The following is a 22,357-nucleotide window of genomic DNA, read 5'->3' as shown; positions in this document are numbered from 1 at the left end:
TTTTCCACACTTTTCCTCGTGTTTTAATTGAAAGTAGATTTTTTTTTCCTCCCGCACTTTGAGAAGCACAAAGTGTAACGACACAGTTACTAGCAGCGTTACTTTGGGTCTGAACGAGCCGCACTGCGTTAGATTCGGTTTTATAGTGTTAAACGATACAACGTGAAGTGTCAGCTGTTGAAACAGTGGAGCTGATTTTATTTTTCTGATCTGATCAGATAATTCATGTATGGGCTTGAACCAGTTTATGAGCTGAACCACTTTTTTCCCATCAGCTGCGTCTCACTTTGCGGGAAAAAAAACTCAGGATGGGAAACGATCCGATCCGACGCGCACCGTGATGGATCCGCGTCCGTGTGCGTAAAACACTGCGTGATTCAGTATTCTCGGGTCGCTCTGTTCTATTACGAAATCAAAAAGTGCAAATGAGTTTAAAGGTTCGTTTTATGTTTGTTCATTTGCGTCCTAGAGCGCACGGCTTGGTTCCAGATTGAAGATGTGACGAGTTGGCTGTATTTTCTCAGATCTCTCTGTGTTTTAGTGAAGTCTGAAAGAGAGGAGCTCTCCCCCCACTCCCTCCCTCCCTTTGAAGTCGGGGTGGATCTGGATCTGATTAGATCAATACTTTGTGTTTCAGAGAGGAGACGCGCAGCCGGAGAGAAGCTCCCCGCTGACATAAGAGAGTGAGGAGATTACAGGAGGAGCGCAGAGGAGACTAACCACGCACGGGCTCCTTTATCCTGCTGCTCCGGAGCCATGAGTCGCGTGCTGACGGATCATATCGTTAGTAGTTTCCGAGAGGATGCTCCTCGCCCCCCGGTGCCGGGAGAGGAGGGCGAGGCGCCCTGCTGCCGCGGCAAACCCTCCGCGATGAAAGCCCCGGAATCCCCCGCATCTGTCCCGCCCGGCTCCTCCGCGAGGAGGAACGAGGATGGTCTCGGGGAGCCGGAGGGGAGCGCCTCCCCGGATTCTCCTCTGTCCCGGTGGACCAAGTCTTTGCACTCTCTGCTCGGGGACCAGGACGGCGCACTGCTTTTCAGGACATTCCTGGAGCGGGAGAAGTGCGCGGACACTTTGGACTTCTGGTTCGCCTGTAACGGTTTCAGGCAGATGGACCTCAAGGATCCCAAAACGCAGAGAGTCGCCAAAGCAATTTACAAGCGCTTCATCGAAAACCACAGCATCGTGGCCAAACAGCTCAAACCTGCGACCAAAACCTTCATCCGGGATAATATCAAAAAACACATCGATTCTGCCATGTTCGACCAGGCTCAGACAGAGATCCAGAGCAACATGGAGGAGAGCGCCTACCAGATGTTTCTGACCTCTGACATTTACCTCGAGTACGTGCGCACGGGGGGAGAAAACACGAACCACGTCAGCTCAAACGGGCTGGGCGACCTGAAGGTGGTGTGTGGATACCTGCCCACGCTCAATGAAGAGGAGGAGTGGAGCTGTGACTTCAAAGCCAAAGCCCTGGTTGGTTTCTCCTCTAAGAAACACAGGAGCCCCGTGTCTATGAGGGTGGTGGAGATAATGGAGAGAGGATACAGGTAAGCCTGATTGGATTTACAAACGTGGATCCTGATTGTTGTTGACTGTAGTTCCAAAACTTTTCCATGAGTCCAGAATCAGGATCATACTTAGTCCATTTTCCCACTTAAACTTTTAAGAAAGTGAACTTAAGCAAAGGTGTCTTATTTTGGTTTCCTCACCTATTAAAAATCTGCCCATCTTGTACTTTATTTACATGGTTTTGTGCTTGAAAAACAAATTTTGCTAACCTGGGTTTGAAGGATTAAGTGGAGCTTGTGGGATGCTCAAAAAGTACTCAATAGATTTAGATAAATTTTTTATTTGAGAGAGGGTTCAAGGAAGAATTCAGATCCAGATCTGATTTCAAATCTCTTTTCAAGAATTGGCTTTGTGATGTCATACAAACCTAAGTTTAAAACCCTCCTGAGTTGGTTGTTGGAGGTTTGGATGTTATTAGAGGTATGTGTTCTTGGATTGCACTTTCTACCTCCAACCAACCTGAGTCAGTTGTTTGTTTCCTTAACTGCATCATTCCTGCTTTCCTGCTCCCTCCCACTGCTCCAACTTTTACCAAAACTACAGCACCAACCCTAAACAAACAAAAAAGTCATAACCATAAAAATCTATGACTGTTCTCTTTGGGTGATGAAAGTTTTGTCTTGAGGCCCCAAAGTGTGATTACATAAACATTTGCCCCAACAACATGATGAACACACACATACATACACTTTCTCTGTCTCTCTCTTGCTCTCTGTGCCCAGGCGCTCCCCTGGATTTCCTTGGCTTTGAAATACTTTTTCAGAATGAGGGATTGTCTTCCACAGCAAAAGTTCACAGAAGTCTATTGGCTCTGGACCCATCCAGCAAATTATAGATGATGCCACTGCAGTGCTACAACTCCTTTAGCACAGGGTCCAGGCCTTTGGCAGAAATAAACCTATAACCTTTAAAAGAGTTGTAGTACAGTCTTAATAAATCAGTCTATTCCAACTTTTTAGACGTGTCATTTAACAAGGACTCTTTTTTTGCCTTTTCTGGTTTAGATAAAGAGGTTTTAAATGGACAGGCTGTCTAATTTTAAGCTGCTGTGGAGAAATGAAAGCTGTGATAAACTGCTTTTGAATAACTTTAAACTAGTGTTAAACTGGTTTGAAACCAATATATGCGCTCTTTTTCTACTGGTTGAAATTGTTCAAAACTAGCCGATAAAATAAATTTAGAACAGACTTTAAACTTCTGGACTAAAGTGGTTTTAATCCACATCAGACAGGTTTGTGTGTGTGTGGGGGGGGTGAAGTGGTTATAAGCCATTTGGTTTCACTTGGTTGTGTTGGCTTGTTCATTTGTTGAGGATTACTCAAAAAGCTATGAACTAATTTTCATGAAACATGGGGTAGGGTGTGTGTGTGACTTCTGATCCAAGATATTTCCCATTCACTCTCTTTATTTCTTTCTTTATTTGCATATTTCTTGCTACATCCGCACAAAGCTTCTTTTTTAAAGCACAGAATATAGCCAAAGGTTTTGAGTTGGAGTCGTCTTTTCGGTTTGTCCTGAGTGCTCCTCTTGTTGGCACTGCTTTTTAAATGGCTAAATATGAGGGCACATAGCACTCTGAAAATCTTTGAATTTACTGCTGTTAGTTGCACAAAATAAGTAATTTGAAGACAAGCAGGTCTAGTCTTCTTTATAGGCAGGCCTAGGCTTTGGGTATGAAAGAAACAAGAGCATTTTGAAGCAACATGTAACTTGACAAACCACATATATGTCAAGAGAAAGAAAGAAGAACTGTCTGTGGTAACTGAATTTATAAAAAAATTCTTTATGCAGGGTTATTTGAGGTTTAGAGCATAACTGCTGTTAAACAGTCAGAAAATAACAGTTTATTTCTCCAGTTTAGTACATTTCTGTGGGAAAATTGTCTTTCTCTCCTGGACCCCAGTCACTATATGCATGTCCCTCACTCTTTTTTTGTTTTGTGGTTAAATTAATACAAAATACTTCTGGCAGGGTTGTGTATAGGTACAGCTCTGTTGACTTAGAGAATGTAGCCCCTGTGAAACCGATCATAAAATAATGTTTATTTCTCTGATTTTGGATGTTTCTGTGCACAACCGCATCTGTTCCTAATCCATCATCAATCCATCATCCACTAAACATCCAGCAGATGGCAGACACGTCTTTGGGATATTCATTCATCCATTTTTTTTAAAATACCCATTTACTCCAAGTAAGGGTCACAGGGGTGCTGAAGCCTATCCCAGCAGTCATTGGATGAGAAGTGGGGTACACCTTTGACAGGCCGCCAGTCCATCGTGGGGGTCGATGGGATATTGCAACGGCAAAGCAAAGCTGGTTTTGCATCAATCTGATGTATCAAAATTTCATGAGATTTTAAGGAATGTGTCCTTGTTTTATGTCTGTTTAATTTGTTGAGTTGCAAGATGATGGCGTTTATTGTTTTTGGGTTATCCTGTTGACCACCTGGAGGGCGTAGACTGATTGATCTGGTTTGACATGATTTGGCTTTTCCACTTTTTTCTGCCATTTCATAGACTAATGATGAATTGTTGAGTCTTAAGAATACGAGTATTTAACACATTACTGATTTAAAAAAGAATTAGATATGAATGTGCAATATATGTTTGGGACTTGCTGCTTGGACGTATTTCAGATTGTAGCAAAGCTCAAAGTTGCCTTCAGTTGTGAAGCTGTTTTGATGAATGTCATACTGGACCAACTGTTATCTTCCAGCTCCCTGTTTTTGTGCATTTTGCAAGTTTTGTGTTCTTGTTACTCTACAGGTTAACAACGTGGATTTCTTCTTTTCTCTGCTCACATCTTCTAATCTCAACTCAGATTCTCTTAAAAAAAAAAGAAAGAAAAGAGGAAAGAAACCAATCACAGCTTTAGCTGAGAGTCAACACCCCCAAACTTTCTCTCCTGCTTCTCCATCCCACTTCTCCTGATTTTGTCCGGCATTCCTTCCTCTGGGTTTTGAAAACTCACTGATGGGGACGAGTGAGGGGATGGAGAACTGAAAGGATTCAGACGGGAGGGGTGGAGGAAATGCACCTCATGAAAGAAAGGGAGGGAGGATAAATGAGGGGGTGAGAGAGGGAAGAATGCAAAGCCAGCTGTGTTAAATACCTGACTCTTTGCTGAAGGTCAGCCTAGAGCCGGGGGCCTCCGGCTTTAGTCATGCTGGGTCTGTTTCTCCCGTCATGAGGAGCCCCCTTTCTTTCCATCTCTAACATACTCTCATGCTTCCGCTCTTTACTTCTTTTTTTTGGTCACTCCCCCCATTTTTCTCCTCCTGTACCAGGGTAGGAACATATTGACAGTGGGAGCTGAATGCTGAGGAAAGACTGAGTGTGAACGGGCGATGTGGGGAAAATGAGAAATCCTGGACTTTTGAAGAATCGTTGGAGTAGAAAATCAGAGTTTGTCTCGTCTAGTCGATGTTGGTTTGATGGTTAAATCTCGCAGCAGTTAGGTTTTCTGTGTAAATGTGACAGGAACTTTACTATGACGGATGTGATGTGACACAAAAATTACCATTTCAGAGTCAAACCTAAATTGTTTACTGCATTGAAACTTCACAATGTTGTCTTCTGATTAGCTGATGCGCATGTTGTTGTCTTTTGTGACTGAGGTTGACAGCAGTCGTACCGAAATGGCGGGGACACGAAGAAAAGGTTAAAACAGAACTAGATCCATGTGGGCACAATCAGATTTGTGTTACAAAAAAACAAAACAAAACACAAAACATCTGGTTAGCAAATTGTTTTATCTGTTTATTTATTTATTTGCCTTTGTTACCTCTGACAAGCAGCTTGTGTTTTCACCCACATCTGTGTGTTGGTATGATTACGCAAAAACTTAATGAACTGATTTTGAATGAAACTCAGTGAAGGGGTGGGACATGGGCCAAACCAAAAAAAAAAAAAAAAAAATCATTACATTTTTGATGGTGATTCAAATCAGATCCAGGAATTTTATTTTTTTTTATTTTTTTAAGTTTCAGTGTTTAGTGGTCAGGATCAAAAGGTTAGTGGTAAGGTTAAGACCAGCAATCAGGATTAAAAGTCAGGAAAATGATCAAAGACTAGAAATCAGGATTAAAGTTCCACATTATGAACAAAAATCTGTAATCAGGAGTGAAGATCAGGATCAAAGCTGAGTGATCAAGAACAAAGATCAGATTCACAGGTCAGGAACATGATGAGTGCTCAAGATAGAAGCTCAGGATCAGAATCACAGGTCAACCATTAAAAACATATCCAAGTACAGATGATGATCTACATTTTTGTGTATTGTGACATATCTGGTAGACAGATATCTATGTTTGCATAGGGGTCATCCACTAGAGTGGACTAAGGGTTGGAATTTGGTTTGAATTTGGTATGATAGAAGTGTACATTGTACTGAGTGCACTTGTCGTTATCGGTACAGAGGAGGAACCGAAGAGTAAAACCCACAACATCCCAGACCAAGAAACTATTTAACATCAAAATAAGAGCAGAGGATTATTGTTTTATGTAGAGAATGGACAGTTTGGGCAAAGTGTTATCTGTTGTTTTTTTGTTTTTTTTTAAGCATAACTTTTGAAAATCAAATTTTAGTTCACATTTTTGTATAATTTTTAGTCCTGTCCAGGGTGTACCCCACCTCACGCCCTATGACTGCTGGCATAGGCTCCAGCGCCCTCCCCCTCATGACCATTACTTGGAGTAAGTGGGTATAGTAAATAGATGGATGGATTTTTTTTTTTTTTTTTTTTTTTTTTACAATTTTTTAAACTGTTTGGACGTTGTGACTTTGAGGTCATGAGTTGATAAAAAAAATTTGTTCCACAACAATAGCTGACATTCCTTTTGTAGGGTCTTTCTCTCGTCTTTTTCATGGTTTTGTTAAAGTGGAAGTCTTACCAGGGTTTTTGTTTTAGGCCTCACTTTAATTTATGGGTGAGAAAAAGTCCCCAGATTGGCTGGTAATAATAATCCAGGTGTTAAATCACAAACCTGCATTCAGGGTGCAGAAACTGAAAAGTTATCCTCCTGTTTGATGTTATGTCATTATCTTGAGTTCATTTTAAGCCGAAGTGTTTGTGTAACCTCTGCAGGTCGTACAAGAGAGCAGACGCCTTTAGCTCCTGCCATGCGGGCTCCTTCGCTCCTGTCAGCAGCACCAATGACAGCGAGGTGTCCAGTGACGCCTTGACAGACGACTCCATGTCTATGACTGACAGCAGCGTGTAAGTGTACACTAAGCAAACGTGAGTGAATGCCAGCACCGACTGGCATTCCAAGAATGTGAAATGAGGTGGTGTGGAAATTTAAAAATATATCAGGTGTCAGCCCAAAACCCCCCCCCCCCCCCAAGGTGTATTCTTGAGAATTTGGACTTCTGTCCAACTCCAAATTGGGTTTCTGCAGGTGGAACATCTTAATGGATTGTTTTATGGCCCTGAATAATTAGGGATTTGCCCCAAGGAATATGCAGACAATCTGCAAACTTATAACACAGATCTATCAAGTGCTTGTACGTAAAGGTTGCTGTGCATTGGGTTGCTGTGCACGTGAGCTTTGTGCTTATCTGTGTACGTGCCGTGTCCCTCATTCCTGTGGGGATTACTTAATGTGTTCACGTGTCACTTGAGTGACAAGGTGCCGTGCCATCATTGTGGTGCACAGCTCAAGGCCGGGAACGCTGAGGTCATCTTTTTGTGTCAGGGGTCTCAAACTCATGCAACCCATAGGTCCACTAACCCGGTTCTTCTCTGGTGCTTGTTCATCCACCCGACTTGTACAAGACACAAATAGCTTAGTTTAATGTGTTTATATAGAGGCAAATTATAACATGAGTCACCTCAAAGCATAAGGGTAAGGTCAACTTGACCATTGATTCCAAAAGCATGGGCCCCGGTGGTCTGTGAAGGCACTGCAGTTGAGAGGTCATTTAAAATAAATAAATAAAAACATCGCAATCATGAGAGGATGAGGATAAAATGCTGTCAATTAAAAGAGGATGATATGAAGAGCAGGTTCAAGAAGAAAGTTTTGAATAAAGTGCAGTCAGTTATCTTATAAGTTTGGGCCATTCAAGGTTTAGTCTGTGAAATGTTAGAAACCAGCTGTTACATTTCTGCTTAAATCTATGTTATCTCAGATTTAAAAGTACAATGTGTAGAATTTTGGGGAGTTTATTAGGAGAAATGGAGTTTAATATTCAGGATCATTTGCTCCTTCGAGCATTTACCAGCAAGAAAAAAGTAATCAGTATGTTTCCGCAAGCTTAGGATGAGCTGTTCTTATCTACATTAAATAAATGTAGATAAATTAAATTAAATTTAAACTTAAATTTTCATTGTTACGCAGATGATACCCAGCTTTATCTATCCATGAAGCCAGAGGACACACACCAATTAGCTAAACTGCAGGATTGTCTTACAGACATAAAGACATGGATGACCTCTATTTTCCTGCTTTTAAACTCAGATAAAACTGAAGTTATTGTACTTGGCCCCACAAATCTTAGAAACATGGTGTCTAACCATATCCTTACTCTGGATGGCATTACCCTGACCTCTAGTAATACTGTGAGAAATCTTGGAGTCATTTTTGATCAGGATATGTCACTCAATGCGCATATTAAGCAAATATGTAGGACTGCTTTTTTGCATTTGCGCAATATCTCTAAAATTAGAAAGGTCTTGTCTCAGAGTGATGCTGAAAAACTAATTCATGCATTTATTTCATCTAGGCTGGACTATTGTAATTCATTATTATCAGGTTGTCCTAAAAGTTCCCTGAAAAGCCTTCAGTTAATTCAAAATGCTGCAGCTAGAGTACTGACGGGGACTAGAAGGAGAGAGCATATCTCACCCATATTGGCCTCTCTTCATTGGCTTCTTGTTAATTCTAGAATAGAATTTAAAATTCTTCTTCTTACTTATAAGGTTTTGAATAATCAGGTCCCATCTTATCTTAGGGACCTCATAGTACCATATCACCCCAATAGAGCCCTTCGCTGTCAGACTGCAGGCTTACTTGTAGTTCCTAGGGTTTTTAAGAGTAGAATGGGAGGTAGAGCCTTCAGCTTTCAGGCTCCCCTCCTGTGGAACCAGCTCCCAATTCAGATCAGGGAGACAGACACCCTCTCTACTTTTAAGATTAGGCTTAAAACTTTCCTTTTTGCTAAAGCTTATAGTTAGGGCTGGATCAGGTGACCCTGAACCATCCCTTAGTTATGCTGCTTTAGACTTAGACTGCTGGGGGGTTCCCATGATGCACTGAGTGTTTCTTTCTCTTTTTGCTCTGTATGCACCACTCTGCATTGAATCATTGGTGATTGATCTCTGCTCCCCTCCACAGCATGTCTTTTTCCTGGTTCTCTCCCTCAGCCCCATCCAGTCCCAGCAGAAGACTGCCCCTCCCTGAGCCTGGTTCTGCTGGAGGTTTCTTCCTGTTAAAAGGGAGTTTTTCCTTCCCACTGTCGCCAAGTGCAGTGCTTGCTCACAGGGGGTCGTTTTGACCGTTGGGGTTTTTCCGTAATTATTGTATGGCTTTGCCTTACAATATAAAGCGCCTTGGGGCAACTGTTTGTTGTGATTTGGCGCTATATGAATAAAATTGATTTGATTTGATTTGATACATGGGAGCGAGTCCCTTCATGGAGGACACCACGTTGCACCTCCATGTTGAAACAATAACCCAGAGGGAACATGCTTATTCTGACTTTCACATTTTGCAGCGTGGTCTAAAGACTGAAGAAAAAAGGAGAGGAATCTGGTTGCTCCTCAAGTCTACTGCACGTCTACTGGTTGCTAATGCAGGCTAGCAAGTCTGAGAACCCTCATTTGAAATATAGTTGCTTATTACAACAGAAGGCAAGGGAGCATGAATACCCCCCCACCCCCACCCCACCCCCCATCATAGAAGCAAAAATGTGCAGGGAAACAAAATTATGCATAATGCTGTGTGCAGCGTCACCACAAGATGGCACAAAATTCTACATACTGTAGCTTTAACCAGACCGCAACCAGTTTAAGATAATTGATCACATGGTTTAGAGCTGAGTACTTAAAGTAATTACCCGGTTTAAAATACATTCAGAGTGCTGTAAAATAGGAAAGTTTTTGCATTCTGAGAACTAGTCAAACCTTGGCTTTCTTTTGGGGGGGTGGTCTTATTTAACCAAGACAAAGCCGAGGTGTAATCACTCGGCTGAGCTATCAGTGCGAATATGGCTGCTATAAAGAGTTTTTTACAACAGAGATTCGTCTGCTCACTCATATCTCCAGTCATCTCTGCCTCAAAGAGTCCGGGGCCAATATAATCCAACTCTGCTGTACTTTGTTCTGGCCGTAGGGCGCACCACCCAGTCTCATTTCCTGCCTTCTCTGGCCTTGATCAGAATATCTACCTGTCTTTAGGTCAGATAAAATGACCTATAAATATTTGATTCTCATTAACAGAAAAAGAAAAGAAAAGGGGATAAAAACAACAGGGGAGAGAGTTGGTTTGGTGGGAAGAGAGAAAGACTCGCAGAGGGATATATATATATATATTAATCATTTTTTTTGCTTATATCTTATTTATGGATTTGCTTGGACGCTGGGGAATGCAGCTGCGCAGACTTCAAACATTACCTTATCTTACAAACCAGCCTTTTGATGTGTGGAGATCAGAGGCTGGCTGCGGCGGAGCTTGCCAAATGAAGATTGGGTTTTTTTGGTTTCTTTTTTGCTTATGCACATGACTGTGGCATTTCAAAGCAAAAGTGGAAAAGTGTTTCTTGGTTATAGGATGGGTCTCCAGAAAACCTGATTTACAGAGTCAACTCTTCCCCATTCCACCCTCTGATAGTCTTTACCAGCACCTTTGTTGGGTGTATTAGACTAATGAGAAGCTAATGCTAGGACAGTACTGATGCTAACGCAGCTTGCAGAGTGCGTTGACAGGAAATGGCCAGCAGGGTGTCCATTTCTGCAGAAAAGGAAAACCTGACAGTAAATGCCATTTGTATACGAAACAAATTCTTCTTCCAATTTATTCAGATCCACAAGATCAGTTCTGCTCCACAACATACACAAAGCCTGGAAATCATGATTCAGCTGCATGTTTTCTTCTCCAGTTAATGTAATAACTTGAATATTTAATTGTGTAATGTGTGTGGATATTTTGAATTCAGTTCAGCATGGGTGGACTTTGACTTCCTGTCTATGTTTAATCTCAAAATGTCTCACTGCTTCAGAACTTTGTTGAAATAGCTGATGTCCAAAATGTAGGCAGCTAAGTGTGTCACATGAGCCATCTTTATAAAATCCTGCTTTACCAAAATATAAACTGTTCCAAAAACAGACTCGTGAGAGTTGCACTTTTGTGGAAGAAATTTAACAGCATGGATCAAATATTCTGTTTTAATTAAAATTTTTATCCATGTATTAGCTGCCCTACAGTGGCGTAACATGCTAACTCGCACATATCTGCCTTAAACATGAGCTTGTTGGTCTATTTTGTGAACATATAATGTATTCCGTGGCAGCAAATATGTAACATTCCTGTTTGTTCTGAATAATACAAATTGGCTGTGGTGACATTTGTATACTAGCATGGCATTCAAGAAAGGACATTCCTCTGCCAAGGTCCAACAGTCCTCTTCTTACATGGTGTATGATGACTTTTTAATTTCTTTGATCCTTATCAATTGTCTTTCAACATTTTCCTGACATTTGATCATCATCACTGAATTTAGATCCTGATTTTTGAAATCATAGCCTTGTTGATGTGAAGAAGGTTATGTTTTTGTTGCTGTTTGTATGAGCCAACTGATTTTTATTTTATTTTTTGCTTGTCTGCAGGACACTTCAAAAGATCTTTGATCTTTTTTTGTTAAACCTGGATCTCCATTACAGGACCAAAGGAATTGGCATCACAGTTCAGGTGCCAAAGATTCCTGATTACAGTGTCAAAGGAATAGAGTTCAAAGTTTTGAAAAAATCAAAGATTCCTGATTGTAGTGTCAAATGATTCAATATCAAAGTTAAGGGGGGAAAAAAAACAAAGATTCCTGATTACCAGAGTAAAGGACTTAAAATCAGGTTTAGAAATCACAAATATTCAGAATTAGAGGATCAAATGAATTGGATCAAAGAAAAAAGATTCCTGCTTATAAGATCAAAGGAATTAGGATTAGAGTTCAAGAACCATAGATTCTTAATTATAGGATCAAATAAATTTTGAGTCAAAGATCACTGATTACTGGATTAATGGAATTAGGATCAGCGATTAAAAAGATTCCTGATGAGAAAATGAAAGGACTCAGGATCAGAGTTTAAAAAGAATCATTAAAGGTATCACAATCAGAATTACAAAAACCCCCAATGAATCCTGATTCTAGGCACAAAGGAATTCTGATTAGAGTTCAAAAGCTAAAGTTTACTGATTACTAGGTCAAAAGAATCATGGTCAGTCTTTTTGTATCAAGATCATTGGGATGAAAGGAATCAGGGTCATTTTGAAAATCAAAGATTACTGTTTATATGCTAAAATGAATTAGATTCAAATATCAAGAATCAAAGGCAGAATCGGGATCATAAGACCTCCCTCTCTGCCAAATGTCACTGAAATCCATTTTTGTCCTTTTTACAGACAAACAAGCAAATTAACAGCAACAAAACATAAATCCTGCTTGACATAGGTAACTAGGATTTGGTTACCAGTGAGATAAAGGCCGTAGTTGGAGACAGTACCATCAAGCTTCTATTCTCAATAATAACATTTCGTTGGTCCTAGTGTGACTGTGGTCCATCAGGCGTCTTCCTGAGTAACGGTTTGGTCTTTATTGACAGTTCTGCTCTGTGTGTGTCTTCTCAGAGATGCCATCCCTCCATACAAACTGGGCTCCAAGAAACAGCTGCAGAGGGAGATGCAGCGCAACATAAGAATGAACAGCCAGGTCTCTCTGCCTGCTTTCCCTGTAAGTACACAGCCGTGCACGTAACAGAACATGCGCATGCTCAGAAATTTTTTTGAACCTGGGTCCCACAGTGTAATTTCCATACCACCCTCTGTTCTGGGTGTCTCTTGGTTCTATGAATAGCAGCGCGCAAACTGCATTCTCAATTCAACAACACCCACAAAGATCCGAAGAGTAACGTCAAAGACCCAGCCTCCCACACACACACACACACACAAGCCCTCGTGCTACCTTTGGTGTCACCTACACCTCCATTAGGGTTCCTTGAAGTCGGCTGGAGGTTTTTTTTGGGGGGGGGGGTCTAAGCTGTTTATCGCTCGGAAAACACCACAGTTTTGCTTTCCTACCGATGCTGTAAATATAGAGACTACGGAGAGATGAGGAAGATCTGCCGCTTTGTCCCGGGGGCTCTGAAATCAGCCTAGTTCCCCAACAAAAACACAAAGACACTCAGACATATTCACATGCACATGCGTGCACACGCAGTGCTTTGATCCAGGGATGAATTGAGCAAACACGCAGGGAAGTGACAACTTCCAACAGAGCTGCACCCCCCCCCCACACACACACACATAGATGCCACCTCCCAAAACACACACACTCTGCCACCCCCCCACCCTTACAAGAGTTTGAGCGTGTCATCTGACTGGGTCAGAGGGGAACTGGTATCTGAAGACTTTTAGGAGATGCTTTAGGTTAAGAGGAGGATGGAAATATGCGTGTGGAGAAGTTATCGTAACCTCATTTCTTAGCATCTCAAATTGAGAGAAGAGTCACCGATTGGTTGTTGCCACTCCGCCGTCTCTTCTCTCCCCGTTATTTTCACTTTTATTCTTGTTTTTGTTTCTTGTCTGATATTTGGCGATGGATGCCGTTCCCCTGGTGCACCAGCCCCAGGCTCCATCAGACAGTGCCTTTTTTTCCTTCTCTCCACTGTTTTCTCCCCTTCATCTCAACTACAAAGAGATCGGAAAAACAGAAAAGAGGAAGAAATATCAAAAAAGCCCCACTGCTAAAATGCAAATAATTTAAGATTCTCTACTGTCACTATACTGCACCTCAAAGGTGGCCAATGTGTGAAAAGAGGGGAATAAATTACCCTAACCTTTGTGATCTCCCATTGTTTTTGACAATTTTATCTCCTTTACTCACTCTCTTCCTCACCTCCTGCTAGCACGCATCGCTTCATCTCAACTTCTCCCAATTTTTTTTAATCCCTCATCCCTTCCTCCCCGGAGTTCTGGTGTTCCACCCCCTGTCGATATGGTGCTTTTATTCCTAGATGTAAAGCTACTGCGTGCCATCATTTATCCCTCCACCACCCCACCCCTTCCACCCGAGCGTTTGATATTTGACGAAGAAGGCTTTGAAGTGAGCTAACTTTGAAGAAGCCCGCTGACTGTGACAGAGGGAACCAGCCAAAGACTTTTTCAATGTGACCGGACACCAGGCCAACAAACCCCATAATCCTAGGTGGCTTTAAGTGCCCTGGAGGTGGAGAACAGTGCGTAGATAGGTGGTAAAGAGGAGCACCATATATTCTGGAGTATTAAGTTGCAGTTTGGTTTTTGTTGTTGTTTTGGCTAGTTTTGTAGGTCCTGGGACTTATTTTCTAGTTCGTACGTTCCTTATAAGGCTTTCCCAGGAATCAACACTCAACAAAATGAACTCCAATAATAAAGTACACTACAACAAAACACAAAAATCCCAAATTAAAGAGGTAGTGAAAAAATTAAATGGACTCGTGTTTTTAGTGTATTACTAATGCTGTGAGTCAACAATCTGTCCATCTGCATCAAATAACATCCATTATGTTTCAAATAACATCCATCTTGTTTGTTTTTGGAATTAAAAAGTCCTTGTGTTAAGTAACAGTACATGCTGTGGTGTGCATGTTTGCTACACTGAGCTGGTTTCTGTGGTTAAACCCACCCCCAGGCAAATGCTGTGTTAAAAAGTTCCACTTCCAGAAAAAGATAGGAAAATACAATACTGTTGTTATTGAGACGATAGGAGAGGGCATTGGCTTTGTGCAGAAGACTGTTGGCCGGTGTGTTACACCTGCTAATTGATCTCTTTCCACCTGCAGCGCACCCGTCGTCCTCCCAAAGAGATGGCACCAATGGAGCCAGCAGAGTTTGCAGCCCAGCTTATTTCTCGTTTGGAAAGCCTGAAGAGAGAGCAGGACACCATCAGCTCACTGGAGGAGAGGTTACAGCAGATCCAGGAGGTATACACCTCTTTGTGATTGGTATTTACAGGGAAAATGTAGCAGTGTTCCTTGATTACTGAGGTGGTGTTGCTTTTATTTTTGTGCAGGAGGAGGAGAGAGATGATGCAGAGATGATGGGAAGTGCCCCCCAGCTTTCACCCCACCCTTTGACCTTCCTCCCTGGCTCCTCTGATGAGGATCCTCAAGCTATTTTGGATGAGCACCTCTCTCGGGTCCTCAAGACTCCCGGCTGCCAGTCTCCTGCTGTTTTCCGCCAGTCACCTCGCTCCCGTTCCCCAGAGCAAAGGCCATTTGCCCAGACCAGCTTTGGAATCAAGGCCTTGGTGAGGACAGGGCCCTCCAGTTCATCAGCTTCCGGTCCCGATCAAGCAAGCTTCATGCTGGCTTTGGGCCCCAGCAGGGCCATGGTTAGCCGTCACAGCACAAAGCATATCCATCACCACTACATCCACCATCATGCCAGTCCCAAGACTAAGGAGCAGATTGAAAGGGAGGCAGCACTCAGGGTGCATGGCCTGTGCTCCAGCAGTGGTGACTGTCAGCCGTGTCCACCTAACCAGCGGAGCCGCAGTTTGGGGAGGGAGATGTGTGGAGCCGCATCAGCAGACCTCAGCATGGGGTCAGTTCCCTGCATGTCACATTAACTGTCTTAACATTATAATCTCTTAATTAGTTAATTAAAAGAATCAGACTAACATCGCTCCCTTTTTCTCCCCACCCAGACGCTCCAGCTCTCTGTCCAGGCGTGTGTGCCGGTCCGGGGCTGAGGATGGTGTAGCAGAGACGTGCATAGATGATTGTGGGCCCCTGCAGCTGCCCAGCGACACCACCAACCCCTCACAGAATGTCTGGCAGTGGATTCTGGAAAGTGAACGACAGGGAAAACACAAGCCTCACAGGTTAGCGTGAATTCTTCAGGACTTTACAGGATTTGTTAAACATGTAACACACCTGTAGTTCTCTTTGCTTTCTGCCATTATATTTTGTATGTACTTGGTGGGTGAAAGTTTTTTTTTTTTTTTTTTTCTTTTTCTTTTTTTTTTGCAGTGCACAGACTACCAAGAAATCCTTTGGCGCATCATCCACTCAGACGCACACGTGGGGCGGTGGTGGAAGTTGTGGCCACCTACGCAGCCATCAGCCGGCCCATCCCTTCGTCCAGGACCCTGCAATGCCTCCACTGCCGCCTCCCAACACTCTGGGAACACTGGAAGAGGCCTGCCGCAGACTGGAGGAGGTCTCCACCAAAACCACAAAGCAAAGGTACGTGTTAGTTTGTGTACAGAAAGATTTTAATGAGGGCATTAGTTGGGCTGAAACAATTAGTTGAGTAACTCAAATAATTCAATTACAAAAAATGTTTGAGGCAAATTCTGTGCCTCGAAGCTTCATTTAACATTGTAGTACATATTCCAGGCCTGTGTGTGGTGCTGTAACATCCCCAGAAAAAAACAGAAGAAGACTAGAGCATGCCCATAAACTGTGTAAAGGCTAATCCAAAAGCTACAGCTTTCCATCGTGACACACAGAGTAAAATAAAGCCTTTTAAGAGAAAGAGGGTCCACACTGATCATCTGAAACTGCGCATTTAAAGTGAAGCTGTGTGTTTGTATATTTTAAAAAACACACGGTCCACTCGACGTGGGGAGTGACTCGCCCGGCGGCCGGCTGCTGTCTCTCTCTGCTCGGTGTGAGGGACTCACAGCACTCTGCTCACACCGGCGAGTCACAGCTCCATCCCCGGCCACACTGACAAACAGTTTCTGAAAGATCCTCTCAGCAAAAGTCCACTCTTTCTTCTGTGTTTTGCTCAGACTCGCATTGAGTGTTTCGCTTTTTAATTTTTTGCTTTTTTTGGGCAACACACAAGGCTTCTCAAAGACTGTAACTTAAATAAAATAATAATAAAAGAAATTACTGTGAGGCTTGCATGTTCAACCTCCAAATGAAATGCATCGGCTGAATTGCAGAGAAAGAGGGATTAAAAAAAATTAATGCAGGGACCCAGTCCACCAACCTTAAAAAAAAACAAAAAAACAAAAATGTTTTAATTTTACAAGTTGGGGAAAAAACAAAACACAAACCACATCCCATCACCATTTCAGCAAAATGTCAAAACTGGTACAGCAACATTGTGCTATTGTTTAAGCAGAGCCGTGGACTATTAATGTTTAAAACCGCAGAAGTACTTATCTATAGCTGCAGCCCTAGGCATAAGCCAGCGTGAATGGCTTATGTCCTCAGTGGAAAGTGAGTGGGTAAAAGTTACCATGGTCCTTCTGACAGTTAGTATTCTGGTCCTGATTGGTAACTTTGACTTTTGTAGAAAAGAAAAACTGTCTTGATTCCGTTATCTCTTGTCTGAGTTTCAAAAGTGGCAACTGCACATCTACTAATCATGACGTGTCTGTATTACCAACGTCTTTACAACTAGGGATGGCTACTGATAAGATTTTATCGATATCGATGCCAATATTGATTCCGCTTATTGATCCGATTCCTTATTGATTCCCTTAACAATACCTCTTGTGAATTTTCTGCGATCATACTGTGATCCTGTAAAAAGAGTAAAAATGGTGACAAAGGTCAGTTTCAGTTTGTACATGGATCAAAAGTTACAGTTGCTTCATTTTGGTAAAAAGTGATGCAAATTGATGGATGAATTATTACGATTAATTATTTGAATAGTTGTGACTTTTTATTTTATGCTTGGTCTAGAAAGTAACGGTCAAATAAGGTCAACATGATAGCCTGTAACATAAATGAGTATAACAGTTGGTGCAGGCAGGCTCGTCCTTCTCAGAGCCCTACAGGACTCCATGCTTAGGTTCTGGATGTCACTCACAGTGCTGAGCAAATTGGGGGTCATATCTACTTGCTGCGTGGCAAGTAGATCAAATAAGACGAAATAACCCAAATATATATATAATATTGAGTGTCTGCCGATCCAGAGTTATGAGCCGATACTTGTATTTTTGCTGCCTGTTATTTTTGCATTGGCACTGCGCTCTGAAACAGCAAACACACTGCTGGTGATGTGTGTGATTAAAATAGAGGGGTGTTGCATATTTTATGTGAAGCAGTGTGATAATGTGCTTTTAAAACATTTGTACTGTGTGCTGAATGCTGAGCTTCGTGTGCCTGCTCACTCCTATGATGCTGCACATATGAGACTAGGTGAGGGGGAGACGTGAATGGAATTTGTATCTTTTCATTTATCCTAACTCATTCGATCAGAGAAATGCTTCTGCCATAGCAGGAACATTACTGAAATACTACCTACCTAGGTGGTAAGGTCTGCCACTCTAGGTAGTATTGACATGCCAAGGCCTAGATGTCTGATGTCTCTTGTCATCCTGACCTTCCTATCATTTCTCTCTTTCTCTGCAGACATTCTTTGTCCAATCTTCACAGAGAGAAGAGCCACCTAGTGCCTGTCCAGGGTGGAGGTTCCGTCCCTCTGCCTCCAGTCAATCCCAGCCCTGTTGGCCTCTTCACAGCCGGCCCCGCTCTCCAATCAGAACAGTACGATGCCTCTAGGGTCTCTGCTCCTCTTCCTCCTCCTCACAGCCATAGCCTGCATCTTTCAGTGTACTTCCACCCTTTAAACTACTAAACATGTCGCCAGCACCTCTACTGGTGGTTGGCTCTCACTGCGGTATTGTATCACTTCCTGTTCCGGAGCACAGCGGTGTTTTTCTGTATCTGTTAGCTGTTTAATCTGCGCAGTTAGATTGATCTAGTTATCTAGATTACGATTTGTTTCCCAGTGTAATCTTTACGTGCCTTAACTAAAGCACTCCTTCTGCTGAATCACCTCTAAATTATTTACACATTATTCACTTTGCATGTTTTTAGGAATCCGCTAGCTTAGCGTAGCTACTAGCTCTTAGCCGATTTAGCATGGCGGCTTCTCCTGTCTCTCCCGCACTTTTCTGCTCTGGGTGTGAAATGTTTAGTTATTCCTCGGCCTCCTTTAGCAGTAACGGTACTTGTAATAAGTGTAGCTTATTCGTAGCTTTGGAGGCCAGGCTGGGCGAATTGGAGACTCGGCTCCGCACCGTGGAAAATTCTACAGCTAGCCAGGCCCCTGTAGTCGGTGCGGACCAAGGTAGCTTAGCCGCCGTTAGTTACCCCCTGGCAGATCCCGAGCAGCCGGGAAAGCAGGCTGACTGGGTGACTGTGAGGAGGAAGCGTAGCCCTAAACAGAAGCCCCGTGTACACCGCCAACCCGTTCACATCTCTAACCGTTTTTCCCCACTCGACGACACACCCGCCGAGGATCAAACTCTGGTTATTGGCGACTCTGTTTTGCGAAATGTGAAGTTAGCGACACCAGCAACCATAGTCAATTGTCTTCCGGGGGCCAGAGCAGGCGACATTGAAGGAAATTTGAAACTGCTGGCTAAGGCTAAGCGTAAATTTGGTAAGATTGTAATTCACGTCGGCAGTAATGACACCCGGTTACGCCAATCGGAGGTCACTAAAATTAACATTAAATCGGTGTGTAACTTTGCAAAAACAATGTCGGACTCTGTAGTTTTCTCTGGGCCCCTCCCCAATCAGACCGGGAGTGACATGTTTAGCCGCATGTTCTCCTTGAATTGCTGTCTGTCTGAGTGGTGTCCAAAAAATGAGGTGGGCTTCATAGATAATTGGCAAAGCTTCTGGGGAAAACCTGGTCTTGTTAGGAGAGATGGCATCCATCCCACTTTGGATGGAGCAGCTCTCATTTCTAGAAATCTGGCCAATTTTCTTAAATCCTCCAAACTGTGACTATCCAGGGTTGGGACCAGGAAGCAGAGTTGTAGTCTTACACACCTCTCTGCAGCTTCTCTCCCCCTGCCATCCCCTCATTACCCCATCCCCGTAGAGACGGTGCCTGCTCCCAGACTACCAATAACCAGCAAAAATCTATTTAAGCATAAAAATTCAAAAATAAAAAATAATATAGCACCTTCAACTGCACCACAGACTAAAACAGTTAAATGTGGTCTATTAAACATTAGGTCTCTCTCTTCTAAGTCCCTGTTGGTAAATGATATAATAATTGATCAACATATTGATTTATTCTGCCTTACAGAAACCTGGTTACAGCAGGATGAATATGTTAGTTTAAAAGAGTCAACACCCCCGAGTCACACTAACTGTCAGAATGCTTGTAGCACGGGCCGGGGCAGAGGATTAGCAGCAATCTTCCATTCCAGCTTATTAATTAATCAAAAACCCAGACAGAGCTTTAATTCATTTGAAAGCTTGACTCTTAGTCTTGTCCATCCAAATTGGAAGTCCCAAAAACCAGTTTTATTTGTTATTATCTATCGTCCACCTGGTCGTTACTGTGAGTTTCTCTGTGAATTTTCAGACCTTTTGTCTGACTTAGTGCTTAGCTCAGATAAGATAATTATAGTGGGCGATTTTAACATCCACACAGATGCTGAGAATGACAGCCTCAACACTGCATTTAATCTATTATTAGACTCTATTGGCTTTGCTCAAAAAGTAAATGAGTCCACCCACCACTTTAATCATATCTTAGATCTTGTTCTGACTTATGGTATGGAAATAGAAGACTTAACAGTATTCCCTGAAAACTCCCTTCTGTCTGATCATTTCTTAATAACATTTACATTTACTCTGATGGACTACCCAGCAGTGGGGAATAAGTTTCATTACACTAGAAGTCTTTCAGAAAGCGCTGTAACTAGGTTTAAGGATATGATTCCTTCTTTATGTTCTCTAATGCCATATACCAACACAGTGCAGAGTAGCTACCTAAACTCTGTAAGTGAGATAGAGTATCTTGTCAATAGTTTTACATCCTCATTGAAGACAACTTTGGATGCTGTAGCTCCTCTAAAAAAAGAGAGCTTTAAATCAGAAGTGCCTGACTCCGTGGTATAACTCACAAACTCGTAGCTTAAAGCAGATAACCCGTAAGTTGGAGAGGAAATGGCGTCTCACTAATTTAGAAGATCTTCACTTAGCCTGGAAAAAGAGTCTGTTGCTCTATAAAAAAAGCCCTCCGTAAAGCTAGGACATCTTTCTACTCATCACTAATTGAAGAAAATAAGAACAACCCCAGGTTTCTTTTCAGCACTGTAGCCAGGCTGACAAAGAGTCAGAGCTCTATTGAGCTGAGTATTCCATTAACTTTAACTAGTAATGACTTCAAAATTTTAACTATTAGAGAAAAAATTACTCATAACCATCCCAAAGACGTATCGTTATCTTTGGCTGCTTTCAGTGATGCCGGTATTTGGTTAGACTCTTTCTCTCCGATTGTTCTGTCTGAGTTATTTTCATTAGTTACTTCATCCAAACCATCAACATGTTTATTAGACCCCATTCCTACCAGGCTGCTCAAGGAAGCCCTACCATTATTTAATGCTTCGATCTTAAATATGATCAATCTATCTTTGTTAGTTGGCTATGTACCACAGGCTTTTAAGGTGGCAGTAATTAAACCATTACTTAAAAAGCCATCACTTGACCCAGCTATCTTAGCTAATTATAGGCCAATCTCCAACCTTCCTTTTCTCTCAAAAATTCTTGAAAGGGTAGTTGTAAAACAGCTAACTGATCATCTGCAGAGGAATGGTCTATTTGAAGAGTTTCAGTCAGGTTTTAGAATTCATCATAGTACAGAAACAGCATTAGTGAAGGTTACAAATGATCTTCTTATGGCCTCGGACAGTGGACTCATCTCTGTGCTTGTTCTGTTAGACCTCAGTGCTGCTTTTGATACTGTTGACCATAAAATTTTATTACAGAGATTAGAGCATGCCATAGGTATTAAAGGCACTGCGCTGCGGTGGTTTGAATCATATTTGTCTAATAGATTACAATTTGTTCATGTAAATGGGGAATCTTCTTCACAGACTAAAGTTAATTATGGAGTTCCACAAGGTTCTGTGCTAGGACCAATTTTATTCACTTTATACATGCTTCCCTTAGGCAGTATTATTAGACGGTATTGCTTAAATTTTCATTGTTACGCAGATGATACCCAGCTTTATCTATCCATGAAGCCAGAGGACACACACCAATTAGCTAAACTGCAGGATTGTCTTACAGACATAAAGACATGGATGACCTCTAATTTCCTGCTTTTAAACTCAGATAAAAACTGAAGTTATTGTACTTGGCCCCACAAATCTTAGAAACATGGTGTCTAACCAGATCCTTACTCTGGATGGCATTACCCTGACCTCTAGTAATACTGTGAGAAATCTTGGAGTCATTTTTGATCAGGATATGTCATTCAAAGCGCATATTAAACAAATATGTAGGACTGCTTTTTTGCATTTACGCAATATCTCTAAAATCAGAAAGGTCTTGTCTCAGAGTGATGCTGAAAAACTAATTCATGCATTTATTTCCTCTAGGCTGGACTATTGTAATTCATTATTATCAGGTTGTCCTAAAAGTTCCCTAAAAAGCCTTCAGTTAATTCAAAATGCTGCAGCTAGAGTACTGACGGGGACTAGAAGGAGAGAGCATATCTCACCCATATTGGCCTCTCTTCATTGGCTTCCTGTTAATTCTAGAATAGAATTTAAAATTCTTCTTCTTACTTATAAGGTTTTGAATAATCAGGTCCCA

At 42.1% G+C, this 22,357-nt stretch overlaps 1 protein-coding gene across 2 annotated transcripts in view; it reads left to right on the top strand.

The window, feature by feature from the left end:
* Window positions 1-22,357, top strand: part of LOC117528620 (axin-2-like) — a 510,972-nt gene that overhangs the window by 476,756 nt on the left and 11,859 nt on the right. The window contains exons 2-9 of one of the 2 annotated variants that reach the window (XM_034191242.1): window positions 638-1,553; window positions 6,662-6,793; window positions 12,417-12,519; window positions 14,609-14,749; window positions 14,839-15,371; window positions 15,475-15,651; window positions 15,800-16,015; window positions 18,143-18,277. In XM_034191242.1, coding sequence (XP_034047133.1) covers window positions 757-1,553; window positions 6,662-6,793; window positions 12,417-12,519; window positions 14,609-14,749; window positions 14,839-15,371; window positions 15,475-15,651; window positions 15,800-16,015; window positions 18,143-18,277 — 2,234 coding nt within the window. In that variant the 5' untranslated portion in view covers window positions 638-756. Of the gene's footprint in view, window positions 1-637; window positions 1,554-6,661; window positions 6,794-12,416; window positions 12,520-14,608; window positions 14,750-14,838; window positions 15,372-15,474; window positions 15,652-15,799; window positions 16,016-18,142; window positions 18,278-22,357 lie in introns of those variants that run through there. The other variant, XM_034191241.1, reaches the window with a different exon arrangement.

Source organism: Thalassophryne amazonica, chromosome 16 (assembly GCF_902500255.1).
Source record: "Thalassophryne amazonica chromosome 16, fThaAma1.1, whole genome shotgun sequence".
Lineage (NCBI taxonomy): Eukaryota > Metazoa > Chordata > Actinopteri > Batrachoidiformes > Batrachoididae > Thalassophryne > Thalassophryne amazonica.
This window is presented reverse-complemented; position numbering and strand designations above follow the sequence as displayed.